The following is a 16,245-nucleotide window of genomic DNA, read 5'->3' on the forward strand; positions in this document are numbered from 1 at the left end:
TGCTCCTCTGATGCTGCCTGGCCTGCTGTGTTCCTCCAGCTCCACACTGTGTTATTTTGAACAAGGAGTGGCGTTGTCTGAAGACGAGGAATTATGAAAGCAGTGGAGAGGAGAAAAGGTAAATCAGGCAAAGATGCATTCCAGTCAGCCAAAAGGGTGGTGGACTCTTTTGTGCCCTGGTCTTGTTGGGCTGCAGTGAGTCTGGGATGGTCAGGGGCCTGTCCAGGATGTTGCCCATACTGAAGCCAGTTCATGTCTGCGCCTCTGCCTGGGTGTCTTTTGAAGCGGAGGAAATGGCCACAAGAAATTGGGCACTTGAATGCTGTAGTCTAGGATTTGGAAGATTGGGACAGGGAGCATATGGTCTTGACAGCGAGTACGTAGGTGACTTTGACTGGGGAGGGTAAAACAACAAGGCAAGTGGGACATCAAGGGAAGTCTGGGGACCTCTGTGATTACAATCATTGTAAAATCCCTAAGGAGGGGAACATTGAGGATCATAGGGAAATACTGATGGCAAATCAGTGATGATAGAACATAATGGGGAGACATGATTGGCCATGGGGTGACGGGGTGGTAGGAAATGGTGTATGGAAGGTTGGCATTCCTGCACTTCCTGTTATGTTTGCTGGAGGCTCTGACTTTCGCCCATGCTTGCCTGGGTTTGATGGGAAGACTTCTTTCACCCGTGAGAGGGACCAGACAGAATGGAGCAGCGTGGTCAGGTGAGACATCCATGAAGCAGGGAACCACTGTCCCTGACTTGCAGCGAGTGAAGGATTGCCTGGTTGGCCTTTCAATTTGACGGCAGAATTTTTGACCAAAGAAGGTGCCAACAGAATTGAGATTTTTCACCTTCCAGCTACATGTTCTTTGCTAATTAAGTCATCACAGAACTCATTTGCATATGAAATGAACTGGATGTTGATTATCTTACAAGAGATCTTGTCATGGGTCATGGTGGAAGCAGTACCTGCTATGAAAATAACTGCCATACTTGAACTACAAAAGGGAAAATCCTGGCTATTAATGCAAGCTCAGTCTTCAGTTTTTGTTGCCAAGTGAAAATGTTGAGAAACAGATAAAAGAACTGGAACTCCTAATGAATAGCTACTCTGGTTTTGTAATGTTTCACAACCTTTTATATTAAAAGTTACCCTAACGTCAACTTTAATCCACATCTTTGCCTCCATTAAGATCACATGTCTGCTGTAACCTCTATATCAACCCATCTGCTGAATCCAATGACCATGCCTTCCTGCCTTAGAATTGGCTGTTCCTAATGTACATCTCTCTGGCTCTCACATACTACCTTCCATAACCTTGAGATCATCCAAAATTCTGCTGCCTTTGAGCTCATTCACACCAAATCCTGTTTGTCCATGTGCTTACTGACAGATTTGGTTCTGACTTGTGTGATAACTCAATCTTAACATTCTCAATCTTGTTTTCAAATCACTTCATGGCCTCAAAGATTCCTGTCTCTGTACTCTAGCACCAACAGCCCCACAACTCTTCTAGGTATCTCCATTCCTTGTTTGACGGACTTGGTGAGGAATTTTCCAGGACAGGCTATAGCCTGAAACACTCAGTCAGGAGCAGGCTAGTGGATGTTTGAAGTTCCCTCTCTCTCCTCCCACTGAGTGTGGAGGGAGGAGATTAGGTCCTAACTTGGGTGGAGGGTAGGGGGTTGGGTGGAAAGTGTGACTAATCTGAGGGAAGTAGGATAAATACAGTGGAGTGAAGCAAGTGGAAGGACCTTTCTTAAGGGCACTTACCACGGCCTTGAATCAATCCTGCATCTCTTGAGCTGCAGTCTGCCCTCCCACCAATCGTGTACCCACCAATTTCCTGTCCCCTACTTCAGCCCCTACCTAACTAAGTGTGTCAGATCCCCTGACTCTGAAACCATGGGCGTCATTTCCTCAGCCACTGCTGGGAAGGTGAAACCCCCTTACTGACTCTCAATTCCTTCTGCAAAATACTGTGAGTCACTTGTGCCACATCCAGACCGTCATTAAACACTTCCCTCTGGGATGAGGTACCTGAGCTGGTGTGTGGGAATGAGTAAGCAAATGATGTAAGAACTGAGATTGAAGAGCTTATGGCAGGGGAACACGCAACAGGATATTGGTCAAGAGAATTTATTGGTCATATAAGATCAACTTCCTCTCCCACTTTACCATTACAGCCTTCCTCATCTTTTTCAATCTCCCACTTGAATGAAATATAGAACTTCACAGCATAAAACAAGGCTATTCAGCCTGTTTTGCTTGTGCTGGCCCTTTGAAAGAGAGTGGGAGCACGGACTGTGTCAAGGAACAATGACTAAATCAGTAGTTTGGGAAAGATGGGAACTCAGTGTTGAGGGGCTGAGAGATGCTGCATTTTATAACCTTTGACCTGTAGCTGGCAAATGTTCATCTTTTGACTCTAAGCTCAGGGACTTGCTGCTAGTTTGGCCACTTAAGTTAACACTTATTTTAGTAGTCAATTAGATAAGGTTAGACCAGCTTGGCAGGACTGGTAGTATGTTGTGATTGTGGGAATCTGTGGAAGACATTGCAGTCCCTGAAAACTGTAAACATGTGCAGCTTGAGTAACCCTGGCTCAGTGTTGTTAAGCTGGAGTCTAAATTGCTAACAGACAATCGGGGAGAAGTAAAGTTAATGGGCACATTGTCCCAGGAGGCAGGCATACCTCATGGGTTATTGAACATTTAAAGCTGGCCAATGCTCAGGGCCAGGAGGGTGCAACTGTGAGTCAAACATGTACAGAGATCCAGCAGGTAATGACAGAGGAGCCTCACCTCTTTGGTGAACAGGGATGATGTACTTGGTATCTGTGTGAAGGAAGAGAGGGATGGCAGGGTACACAAGCGAACTGACTATGGCACCATGGCACAGGATACCATTAAAGTGAGTGTAAAAAGGAACATGGTAGTACTAGGGGACTGTATAATCATGGAGGGATTCATTATTCTCTGTAGCTGCTCCTGGGTACTCTGAAGATTGCTTTTGATGTCCTGTATTAGACTTCTAGACATTTCCTTGTAGCTGGAGATGATCTTGGAGTGAGAGGGGCAGTGTCCGGATGTCACAGTCTACATGGGAACTAATGCCAGAGGTAGGACCAGGAATGTTGCCCTGCTGCGGGAGTTGGAGGAGTTTGGGTTTGAGTTAAAATGCAAAACAAAGTTAATCATCTCAGTTTCCTCAACCCGCGTGCCAATTGGTATGGCATCAAGCAGATTAAAGAATGAAACATCTGTCTGAGAGTAGTACAGGAGGAAGGAGTTTCTGTTTCGGGGCACTGACACCATTCAGTGTCATTCACCACCAGGAAGGTGGAAGCAGTTCAAATGGACAGGTTCCACTTAAACCAGGCCAGGATCAGTGTCCTGGAAGATAGTTTCAAACCTTATCCACTAACAGACTTGGGGGAAGATTCAGGGGTGAAGGGAGATTTGAAAAGCCAAAGAGAAAAGTAACAGTACGATGCAATGATGCTGATAAAAGTGAGGCAGAGGAGGGACAGAATGGTATTGTGCATCAGCAACTAAGCCCCATGCAGGGAATAGCAGTATAAAGCTAAATTAAAAGCTGCTCAGCTGAATGGGTGAAGCATCTACAAGATACATGAAGCAGTGGCACAAGTAGAGATGAATAATTTAGATCTAACCTTCATTACAGAGAAATAGTCACACGATGACCAAGATTAGGATTTTAATCTGAATTTCAACTGAACCAATCAAATTGGCAAGGTTAGTCGAGACGAAGAGTTTATGGAATTTTTGTGGCCAATTCCTGGAACAATACACTGAACCAAATAGGGATAAAACTATTTTAGATCTAAATTGTGTAATGTGGCAGGGTTAATTTATAATCTCATAATAATAGACTTACAAGGAAGAGGTGATCATATTACAGTTGAATTGCATGCCAAGTTGGAAGGTAAGGCTCTTCAGCCACAAACAGGAATCCGAAATACAAGCACAGCCAAATGCATAGGTTATCAGAGGACACCTGGGTAAGTAGACTCAAAGGTGCAGTAGTAAAGAAAAGGTGGGAAACATTAAAGGAAAACAAATTGAAATTTTGAACAAAAATTCATTCCATTTAAAAACAAGAAAGTTCCATTGTAGTTTATTTGGAATGTTGAGGAAGACAAGGGGTCAAGTTTGACAGGCACCCCTGCTTTCCTGATACATATACATGACCACAGACCTTGGTGTACAAGGCACAATTTAAACAGTTCTGGATGCTACCACATTTGGAAGCATTGTAAATTGAGAGGATGGTAGTGTTGAACTTCAAACGGACTTGGATAGGTTGGCGGAATGGGGGAGAACTGAAGACAGAGCCCTGGAGGAATATAAAATAAGTGGGAATGAATGTGAACACGGAGTTAGGAGGGCTAAAGGGGGCCATGAAATGATATTGGCGAACAGGATTAAGGAAAATCCCAAGGCTTTTTATATGTATATAAGGAGGGTAGCTAGGGAAAGCATAGGTCCATTTAAGGACAAAGGAGAAATTTATGCATGGATCTGAAGGAAGTGGGTGAGGTTCTTAATGAATGCTTAGCATTGGTATTCACGAAGGAGAAGGACATTGTGGATGGTGAGTCTCAGGAGGGGTATGTTAATATTCTAGGGCATGTCAAGACAAAATAGGTGCAGGTATTGAATGTTTTGAAAAGCATTAATGTAGACCAGTCCCCAGGGCCTGATGGGTGGAAACTGCTGGGGTCTTGTTTGAAATCTTTGTATCCTGTTTAGTCACAGGCAATGTCCGAGAGGACTGGAGAATAGCTAATGTTGTTCCTTTGCTTAAGAAAGGCGACAGGGACAATCCTGGAAATTATAGGCCAGTGAGCCTTATGTCAGTGGTAGGGAAATTACTGGAGAAGATTCTTAGGGGCAAGATTTATTCACATTGGAAAAATACAGTATTATTAGTGCTCGGGAGCATGGCTTTGTGTGGAGAAGGTCACGCCTCACAAACTTGATTGAGTTCTTTCAGGAAGTGACTGAGGATTGAGGCAGGGCAGTAGATTGTCAACATGGACTTTAACAAGGTCTTTGACAGGGTGCCCCATGGCAGTCTGATCCAGAAGGTGAAGTCACATGGGATCCATGGTGAGCTGGTAAGATGGATACAGAACTGGCTTGGTCATAGAAAACAGAACAGTGCTGTAAGGGTTCTGAGGAAGGGCCACCGGACCCGAAACGTTAACTGTTTTTTCCTTCACAGATGCTGCCAGACCTGCTGAGCTTTTCCAGCAACTTTGTTTTTGTTAGTGCTGTAAGGATGTTTTTCTGACTAGGGATCTGGGATCAGTGGTGTTCCACAGGGTTCAGTGCTGGGACCCCATATAAATGACATGGAGGAGCATATAGGTAGTCTGATTAGTAAGTTTGTGGACAACACAAAGATTGGAGAAGCTGCGGATAGCGAGGATTGCTAGAGATATCGCAGGATATGGATTGGCTGAAGACTTGGATGAAGAAATGGCAGATGGAATTTAATCTGGACAAATGAAAAAGTGAAAAACAATAGAATATAGGAGCAAGCTAGACGAAAATGTAAACGCTCTTAAAATCTGTTTTTATGAGTATAGAAAATGGAAGAGAGTAGCTAAAGTAAGCATTCGTCCCTTATAGGCAAAGACAGGGGAAACTATTATCGGGAGTGAGGAAGTGGCAGAGGCACTGAACAAATAGTATGCATCTGTCTTCACAGTAGAAGATGCAAATTGTTACCAAAAGTAGACAGTAATCTGCCTGCTAACGGAGTTGGGAAATTATTAGCAGAGGTTACAGTGAAACATAAGAGATTAATCCTAATACATTCCCAAGATCTGATGGCTTACGTCCTAGACTGATTAAAATGAGCATATTGCCTCCTGAATTTTGAAGAATAAAAATGGAATTTTTAATAAAAGTTTCTGAAGGGATTGATAGGTTAGACCAGATATTTTGTTTCCACTGGCTGAGGATTGTAGAACAGAGGGGCACAATCTCAGGATAAGAGATCAATCAATTAGCACTGAGATGCGGAGAAGTTTCTTGTAGAATGTTGACTGATTTAGTGTGTTGTGAATTATACTGCATCAGCTGAGATAATATATCACCGCTGTGAAATGTGAGCAGAATTTTCACAACAGTTTGTTGGATGTGAATAGGCTTAAAGTTTCCTCGGAGTTTAGAGCTCTGAATAAGAATAAAAGATGCTTCATAACTATAAAGCTGAAAAAGTATTAATCAGTCAGGAAAATGGGGTGGAGATGCACTCTCATTGCTGTTTGGATTTTGAACTAATGACCGTGAAAGATTTGTATTTGATTCCAGTTAGAATGATGTGTGGCTTGGAGGGGAACTTTCAGGTGGTTGTGTTCTCTGGCATTGCTTGCCCTCATTGTTTCAGTTGGTGGAGATTGTGGCTTTTATAAATGCTGTTGAAAGAGGTTCAGTGAGTTACTGCAGTGTATTTTGCAGGTGGTACACACTGCCACCATGTTATTGCATGTTTAAGATAGTGAATGCAGTACCATTGATTAGTAATCTCTAGCCCATTCTTAGAGCTGTACACGGTTCTTGGGCTTCAATAGTTTAAACCAAACACTTACAAACAATTTGATCATTATAAGATTTATGAAACATATATAAATACAAGGTCAAGTAAATAAGTTGAATCTTTCACATTCTCAAGAGATCCGGAAATAAAGATGCACTTCCAAGCCTTAATCGTGATTATCCGATTTACAATGGATGATATAAAGTCTTTCAGACTGTTGTTTGGTTGAGGGATAAACAAAGCCATAACCCATCCTTGATTCTCCTTTGAACAGTGGAGTCTTTAGTATCCATCTGAATGTATAGATGTGGTCCTGGCTTAATATCTTCTCTGAAAGATTGTGCTCCTCCCAAGGCAACATACCTCTGAAGTATTGAGGCAGTCAGCCCTGATGATCTTATCATAGCCTTTGAAACTTGTATAGACTTGCGATTTCTGGCTGCCTGCAGCTCTCACTTCATGTGGTCAAGGAGTAGTTTTTTTTCCAATGTTTACTTTGCAAAGAAATGTTTTGTGTAATTCTCCCTTCCTTACTCAAGATGGCTGAACTGAACAGACTCACCTATTCATGTATATTCTTTGGTGACTCTGGGACACGGCATCACTGTATTCATGCATTCTGAGATTCTGCCTAGAACTGCTGAGAAAGTTTATCTTTATTACTTAGTTATTCCATACCTAATTGATACTACTTGTCACCAAAACATTATTTGTTTTATTACGATGCTGTTAGTTGGAGCAATCCGGGAGTATAAAATGGGGTTGAGCAAGAATAAATATGTGAAAAGACTTGGCTTTTACCTTAAGGCAAGTGAATTTACAATCAATGTTGAAAATAGTGAAGCTATTGTAAACGTATACAATGAGGATCAGATTGTTCCTGCCCACCTCTAAAGACAAACTTTACGAGAAATTAATTCAAGTAGACTTAGAATATACGAGCATGAATCTACTCGTCATCACAAAACTGTTCAAAAGTTAATACAAATGTGTAATAAAAATGTGTGTTTCAATTTGTAGCAGAACTGAAGAAATGATCTGACGTTGGTGGGTATCTCAACGATGCAATTGATTATTTTGCCTACGGTTTGAAGGAAACCTCAGTATAGAGGAAACTGCTGATAAGGAGACAGATACATATCTGCTGCAGCTCTCAAAATAACATTTGGGATGTAGACTGCTGCTGTACTGCTGGAGTTACAAGTTACTGGGGTGACCAGCATAGCTCAATCATTTGCCTGCATCTAAGTTTTTGTTTGAAGGTAGAATATCATAACTGTGTCAATATTGGCTATTTGAAAGTCCCATTCAAATAATAAAGGTTAATAATCCCCTCTCTGTGTTATATGACTTTTAAGAAAGAACTTGAGGAAGAAATCCTATCCCAGAACAAAACAAATGAAGAGACTTGAATGCTGACATTCCACCATAAAAAGGGAGGATAAAAGAATTGAAACCATTGTTTGAAAAGAAGTATTAAAAGCAGATTTGATCTGAATATTTGCACTTCAGAATCAATTATATTATCAAAAGTATAAGAGAAAACATCTGACAAAATTGTCCAACCAGTAAACAATACTTTCTGGAAAGATTAATCTGGAAACCCATTGCTAGTCCCTGGCAAAATTAATGTCCATGTTACAGAAATCAAATGAAGCAATTGGCCTGTAACTGTAATTAAGGGAAAAGATCCCCCATTGATTGATTGAAATTAGTTTGGAGCTTGAACAATGATCAAAGATGCAAGATTGCACTCGCGAAACAGTGTAAATCGGTATCTAATGTGGAATGTGATACAACAAGGGATATCCGGGGATACATTAATGAATACTATGAAGCTAAACTAACATTTATTATACACTGGTAAGGTACCCTATGTTCTTAGCAAGCGTTCTTGTAAAAGCAGAATCCATGAGATCTACTCAGATGGCAAGAATTGCAGATGTCGGAGTCAGAGACAATACTGTATGGAGCTGGAGGAACGCAGCAGGCCAGGCAGCATCAGAGGAGCAGGAAAGTTGACATTTCGGGTCGGGATCCTTTTTCAGAAAAACGGTCTCGACCTGAAATGTCAACTTTCCTGTTCCACTTATGCTGCCTGGCCTGCTGTGGAGCTGGAGGAACACAATGTCTTATCAATGAGATCTACCTTTCTAGACTTCTGGACTAAGGCACATTGCAAATATGTTTTCTTGGCAACAAATTCTCTCTTCCTCAGCTACTAGAACTCTATGATAACTGATACTGTGTTATCCAATGACCTCCCTTACAGCTCAGTATTTAAATCTACATGAATGTATCTAAGTTGGTGCTTGGGAGGCTAACAGTCAGTGATGCTGTGTGATCTGAAGTGTTGATAGGGGCAAATATGCCAGGATCTGGCTGTTCTTCCTGAGGCAGATCTAGATAAAGAAAGACTACAATGTTGGTACATTGAACAAATTTTGCATCAAACCACATAGCTTCATCACGTATTTTGCTGACATTTAATGAACGGCAGAATAAGATTTAAAAAAAGGCAAGAATGTTCTGTTGACACCAGCACGCCACCTTCCCATTCTCTGACATTCTCAATGCTACAAAGCTTAACAACTTTGCAGATAGTGAGGAAGATATTTATAGACTTCAGGATGGCATGGGCAGAGGAATTGTGAAATGGTGTACGGTGGAAATAGTGTAACGTAAATGGCACAGGTTTGATAAGTGAAAACGAACAAAAATACCTTGTGGACGATACATAAACCTTTAAGGTGGCAATTCAAGTTGATTTATAAAAAGTATATGGGCTACTTGAGTTTATATATGTTGACAAACATTAAGAAAGCAAAGGAATCATGCCAAAACTTTATAAATCTCTGTTGGAATCAGAGCTACATTGTTACAGATAATTCTAAGCATGACACTTCAGGAAAAATGCAGAAGCTGTAATGAGGGTACAGATGGTTTAACAGGATGCCATGAACATGATGGAACTCTAGTTTGAGGACAGTTTGCAAACTCTCCTAAGAACAGAAACGGTTAAGAGGTTGCCATGCAGAAGTTTTCAAGATGATGAGAAGTTTTAATCAAGTAGATTGAGAAAAACAGTTTCCTTGGGTAACTGGTGCCGTGACAAATGGTCATAAATTTATAATCAACAGCAAGAGGGAGAAGAGGAATTTTTTTTTCCACTTGGAGCTGTTGGGATCTGGAACATGCTACCTCAAACGGTAGTGGAAACTGTTTCCATAGGTTATTTGGACAAGTATTTAAGGATTATGAATTTGTAGGATTGCTGAAAGAAAGCAGGGTTCTGTGTCTAAGCTAAACTCTTTAAAGAGTTAGCACAGGTATGCCAGGCCAAATGGCCTCCTTGAATGTTAAAAGATTCTCTGATACTTTAATTCCAGTGAACCACACATTTCCAGTGCAAAGCCATTGCAAATACATAGGCCTGAAAAATTTGGATCAATAATCATTTATGTGAAACACTTTGAGATGTTTTAATATTTAACTGCACCATTCGAAGTACAAATTATTGTTGTTAGCTGCTCTTTCTCCATCAGTACACATTCTCTTCTTCAAATTCAATGTTAACTCTGCTTTGCTTTTAATAATACCATGACTGCCAGCTTTTAGTTCTTTAATAGGTGTGATGACATGTGCAGGGAGCATATAGCAACGTCACAGCAAAGGTTACATGTTTTAAAAAAAAAGCTGCAAGATAGAGAGTGACTGAAATGTGCCTGGGAATCAAGATCCAGAAAAACCAGCCAAGTTTTAAGCTGGGAGTATAGGAAGAGTATCATAACAACTGAGGCGAAGCTATAAGCTGAATTCTGCCAAGTGCTAACAGGAGAAAACATTGAATACAGGGAAGCAGAAGGGGACTTCAGATAACTGAGGCACAAACTGTCATTTTGAAGGAGTGAGGTCCAGTCAGAAGGCTTACAAGTCAGCGTTATTGACTGCAAGAAGCAAAAGTACATATTTGGCAATGGCCCAGGATCTGATTCCGTGGTCTAGATTTCTTTCCTTTCTCTTTCCCCTTTCTTTTCTGACTTCTTGCTTCCTCTGTGTATAGTTTGGAGAATAGAGGAATTGGTTCAAATGGTCATTTCTTGTTCCCTTTTTTTTTGAAGATGTTTAGCATTAACATGCATATTAATATGATGTAATATGACTATATGTATCCACTGGCCTAATTTGCTCTACAATACTTGTTTTAGAAGCAGTAAATGTTAATCCTGTTTGAATTAATAACATTTAGGTACAGTTGTTGAAGATTATTAATCGACAGCACGAAGTCCATTAATGTGTTTGTGGTAAAGAGAGTTTAATCTTCTACTACAAGGTTCACTGGTCCAGAATGTATGACTTTGCTTTTGCCTCACATAATCTGTAAATAAGCTACAATTTAAGTTATTATTTCAGATGTTACTTTTTCAGAACCTGGGGAAGAGCGCTAGGAGAATGTGCTAGGAAATAGAGGAAACGTAGTGGACTGTCTGTTCACACTTCATTTGGATATATGCAGGTCATTTGCCTCTTTGCATCAGCTCTTTTGCTTATTTATACCGTACTGGCTTTCATTTCTCATTGCTGCTTATTCGTGTAAAAGCAGATGTTGTGATCTCTTAATTATGTGTCCATATTCATTATCAGTACTGTGGAATGCCCTTTATGAAGATGGTTTCAGAGTTGTCCTTTCAGAATTGAATTTCTTTTATGAGTTTATTTTTCCATGTATTTATGTGCGTCAGCCACACACAAGATTTGTCGAAAAGTTGGCCAAGTCACCTTTCACGTACAAGCTTATAATTGACTGGAACATCAGTCTTTTAAAGCTAATATTCAACTCAGTAAAATGATTGACCAGAAGCCTCCAGCAAGGCTCGGCAAACACTAGCCTGTTTGTTAGCACCATAGTCCAACCTAATTTCTGGTGATGACAAGTCAGGTATGCATATAGGCTTTGAGTAGGTTTCCAACTGCTAAGAGAGTGTCCATATTATCTGCCAAACAATCTGGTGAAAGTGAAACTGCTCCTGATGCTAGATCAAAAGAGATGGCCGGGCAGCTAAAGACACAGCAATGCCCCCAAAAGATCCATCTAATGGCTATCTGTGACAAAGACCAAGGTGGATATCGTTAGCTAAGTGCTGGTCAGAATGGAGGCCACTCCAAGGCAATGTCTCTTTTAATGTTGGTTAATCCTGGTGTCATCCCTGGGAAGCATGTGAACATTGAATGAATAATTCAACACAAAGCACAGCACTACCACAATTAAAAAGTGCGGTTCAGCAGCAGTAACAATGGATATAGGGAAAGGAAATGCAAGCTAGACCGTGACCTTGTAGCAGGCTGCATTTCTTCAATTTTCCATCCTTATCAACTGTCTTCTTTTCTAATTTTGTCTGGATTCAAAAAGGAGAGTCATACTTATTTTATGTAAAGGAAAGTTTAGGAAGAGGAAAGTCTCTAGACGTATAAAAGATTTAGAACAGACAACAAGCACTAAAACTAAAATAAATATTGAGGAAAATTGCAAATTGTTGTACGTTTTGCTTCATCTAAAATTATGTTTTAGATTTTTAATTTATAATTTCCAATCAGTTGTTTAATTATTGAAGAATTCCTGCTGTTTTCAGTCTCTTTAAATTAAATGAAAGAAACCTAATGTCTTGCACCATTTCTATGCAATATTTAATGTTTTTCTAGCTACGGAAGTAGTGTTACTATGACGCTGTGAATTTATTTTTTCATACACCTCTGCACAAACCACATGTGGTGATTGTTGCTTCCACTTCCCATCTCCAGCTTCCTGTGTCAACTGTACAGCTCAGGCCATATAGTAGATTTTCATGGCAAAAAAAATCCAGTTTTTGCAATAGAGTGGTTGTGATTGTTATGATATTGCAAATCATTTTTAAAAACGCATTTTTAAGAAGCCATTCACATAAAAATATCAGTATTTACTAAAGTTATACAAGTGGGGTTAAGATGGAACTTTTTCACAAACACAGATTAATTACACTGCACTACAAAATTGTTTCTTTGTTTTTATTTTGCAGGCTGTAAAGGAGGACAAAAAGATAAAAATGTAGATATCTTCGATATCCACCTTCAGAATCCGTAGAACAATCAGGAAATCAGGCTTTTGTCCTGACTAATCTCTTGTATGTTGCTGTTCTTTCCCATTGAAGACACTAAGCAGCACTTGAGCACTTAAGCAACAATGGAGCCAAAAGGTATGTTCTAAGTTACGTCAAAACTTCCCATATTGCGTCCAGTTCTTTCTATTTGCAGAAACAAAGCTGTTTGCACTCAAAAGTGATTTGTTAATTTTAATCAAATGGTCAGGCCCTTCAAAAATTATGAATTTCTTTGTTTAGTTGTGTTCTATGCTACTGACTGTGAATTCCTTACTGTGTACAGTACTGGTCACCACACTTACAGAGGGATGTTAATGCATTGGGAACAGTTCAGAGAAGATTCACTGCCCTAATACCAGGAATGAGCAGAATGTGTTATAGAAAGGCTTGACAGACTAGGTCTCTATCCTCTGGAGTTTAGAAGAATCAGAGGTGACTTAATTGAAACCTAAAATCCTGAGCGACTTGACCAAGTGGCTGTTGAAAGGATAGTTCCTCTTGTGAGAGAATCTAGAATTAGGGGTCGTAGTTTAAAAATAAAGGGGGCACCCATTTAAGACACTGATGAGGAAAAGATTTTTTTTCTGTCTGAGGGTTGAGATTCTTTGGAATTTCCTTTCTCAAAAAGCATTGGATGCAGAATGTTTAAATATTTTAATGTAGTGGCAGGTAGATTCTTGGTTACTGAAGGAATAAAAGATTTTTGAGATATTTAGGAATGTAAACTTGAGGTTAAATCTGATCAGCCATGATTTTGTTGAACAGTGGAGCAAGATCGAAAGGCTGAATGGCCTCCTCTTCTTCCTTGTTCGTATGTTCATAAGTTAATAGTTGTAGAATCCTAAATTCCTCAGTTGACTTGTTTTGAAGACATTGATCATTTATCTTTCATCCAGCTAGGAGTTGTTAATCAAAGATGAGGCATATTGAAGTGTAAGGGGTATCAATGGTACTATGAGGGATCTGCTGTATATTAAGAGAACTCTGGCACCTGGGGTCCAGCCGTTTTAACTCTATTCCATGGTGGTCATTGCTGTCTCAGAGCTTGGTATCCCTAAATCTCAGCTCACAACCCAACTTAGTGTCCCCATGTTCACTTTGGGAAGCCCTACTGCAAGGACTCTTGTTATTTCAAATACTATATTACTGTGAGAAGCTTGGAGTAAATCAAAGAATTGTTATTGTGAACTATATGATTGAATTATAGAAATACTTTTGAGGTGTGTTAGATTTGTAAGGAGTATTTTCTTCTGAGTGATATGGTCTGTATCAAAGTAGTGTTCTTTTTGGTGCAGAGTACATCAAAGTGTGTTTATGTTAGGGGGGAATGTTATTGTGAAGCGTCTGCATTAGAAATTTTAAGAAGGCTGTTGAAAGTTTGAAGAATCTTTAGAGGTATAGATGGAGACATTTTCATGCTGAAATAGCACTGCTGTGTCAAAAACTCTGAGTTGGGACAATTCCTGGCTCTGAAAGCCTGGGAAAAGGGCCCCTGAACTTGGTAGCTGAATTCTATTAGATTAGGTAGGGTGGACAGTGGGAGCCTTTTTCCTCGGATGGTGATGGCTAGCACGAGGGGACATAGCTTTAAATTGAGGGGTGATAGATATAGGACAGATGTCAGAGGTAGGTTCTTTACTCAGAGAGTAGTAAGGGCGTGGAATGCCCTGCCTGCAAAAATAGTAGACTCACCCACTTTAAGGGCATTTAAATGGTCATTGGATAAACATATGGATGATAATGGGATAGTTTAGGTTAGATGGGCTTCAGATTGGTTTCACAGGTCGGCGCAACATCGAGGGCCAAAGGGCCTGTACTGCGCTGTAATGTTCTATGTTCTATGTTCTATGCTCTATGGGAGTTGTGAGAGCAACTCCAGATACAGTGTGGACATTGCCAGGCACAGAGGTGACTAGGCATACAGTCTGCACCAACACTTTTTTTTCCAATGAATGGAAAACAAAGCATAGAATTGAAGGTAGCCCTCCCCTCACGTACAAACACATCTTATCCTTGCCAACCCATGCCAGGTCATCCCACCCCAGCAATCCAGCCCTGTGGATATCTCATACAGTTCACTTCAACCTATGCCCCTCCACTCTCTCCCATAGCCCATAATAGCCACTCTGCCAACTTAATGCCAGTTCATGCCAACACATTTCACCACCCCATGCCGCTTATTTCCTTAGCAGTCACCATGTCAACTCAACTAGCAGCCACATCAGAAAACATCAGCATCTATGCTGGGATTAAATAGAGTTTTTAAATGACTATTTCAGAAAACAGTTCTCATTGATTAAAAACTCATTCACTACATTTAAGCTCCTTTAATTTCCTATAAAAACAAACATTGAAATTCATGGCATAAAAACAGCAATTGTGGGACAACTCAGTAGATCTGGCAACATCTGTGTGGGAGAAAACAGAGTTAACATTTAGAATCAGCTCTGATGAAGATGAAGAGTGACAGGATTCAATACGTTGACCCTGCTTTCAACTCTACGTTGAACACTTTCCTCCTTCTGTACTGCAAAATTTCACTTTTCTGAAAGGTTGAAGGACAAAATTCAGGGACGTTCAAAATGATTGAGTGTTGAAAGCTTAAATGGTGAGAAACTGTTCCTAATGGCAGAGGATTGGCAACAAAAGGTCACAGTTTTAAGGTAACTGTCATAAAGAAAGAGCCAGCATTCCATAGTGAACTATAATGGTTTGAAATGCACTACTTGAAGAAGTGGTGGAACCAGTTTATTCTTTATTTAATTCCTCTTTTAATTCTTTGAATGCTATATAAGTGTCACTGGCAAGTCCAGCATTTGTTGTCCATGGCTTGTCAAGCCATTTCAGAAAGTAATTAAGAGTCACTCAGATTGCTGTGGGTATTGTAGTCCAAAGGTGGCAGGTTACCTTTCCTGGAGGACATTAATGAACTAGATTTTGTTTTTAAACAACAATCTGTGATGGTTTCATTGTCACCAACTAGTTTTATATCACAGATTTATTCTTTAAAAGTAAAGTCCACAAGCTTCCATAGTGGGATTTGACGGTCCTTGGGTCTAGAGATTACTAGTCCAGTGACATCACTGCTATGCCACCATCTTCCCCCAGTGGTAATTTTCAAAAAGAGATTGAATAAATACTTGAAGAGAAAATACTTCACGACCATGGGGAAAGAGCAAGGGTGTTGACTAAATGGATGAGTCTTTCAAAGAACTGGCAGAGGCAGAATGGACGGAATGGTATCCCTTACATATTATACCATTACATACTTCCTTATGCTTGCAAAAGGGAAATCATGATGTTTGAAGGCTATAAAGAGATAAAGAATGCTGCCTTTCTTGTGTTTATGGGAGACTTACAAAATTATTGTCCCTGAAATAGAGCAGTGAATCTTCTAGTAAACCTGAAGGATAGAAAGAGCGTGTAGTTAGGTAGTGAAGGTGAGTGTAGATAGGAAGTGGGGGAGGGGGGTTGGTCAGTGAGGTTGGAGGAGTGGATAGGTGGGAGAGAAGACAGACAGGTCAAGGAGGCGG

At 40.3% G+C, this 16,245-nt stretch overlaps 1 protein-coding gene across 3 annotated transcripts in view; it reads left to right on the forward strand.

The window, feature by feature from the left end:
- The window catches only part of LOC109930168 (phosphoinositide 3-kinase regulatory subunit 6), a 107,785-nt gene that overhangs the window by 22,200 nt on the left and 69,340 nt on the right, over positions 1-16,245 (forward strand). For 2 of the 3 annotated variants that reach the window (XR_007264605.1, XM_020529716.2), the window contains exon 2: positions 12,632-12,808. Coding sequence is in view for 2 of the 3 variants with exons in the window: in XM_020529716.2 (XP_020385305.1) it covers positions 12,796-12,808 (13 nt within the window). In the remaining variant the exon portion in view is untranslated. Of the gene's footprint in view, positions 1-11,006; positions 11,095-12,631; positions 12,809-16,245 lie in introns of all 3 variants that reach the window. The other variant, XM_048611000.1, reaches the window with a different exon arrangement.

Source organism: Rhincodon typus, chromosome 23 (genome assembly GCF_021869965.1).
Source record: "Rhincodon typus isolate 14 chromosome 23, sRhiTyp1.1, whole genome shotgun sequence".
Lineage (NCBI taxonomy): Eukaryota > Metazoa > Chordata > Chondrichthyes > Orectolobiformes > Rhincodontidae > Rhincodon > Rhincodon typus.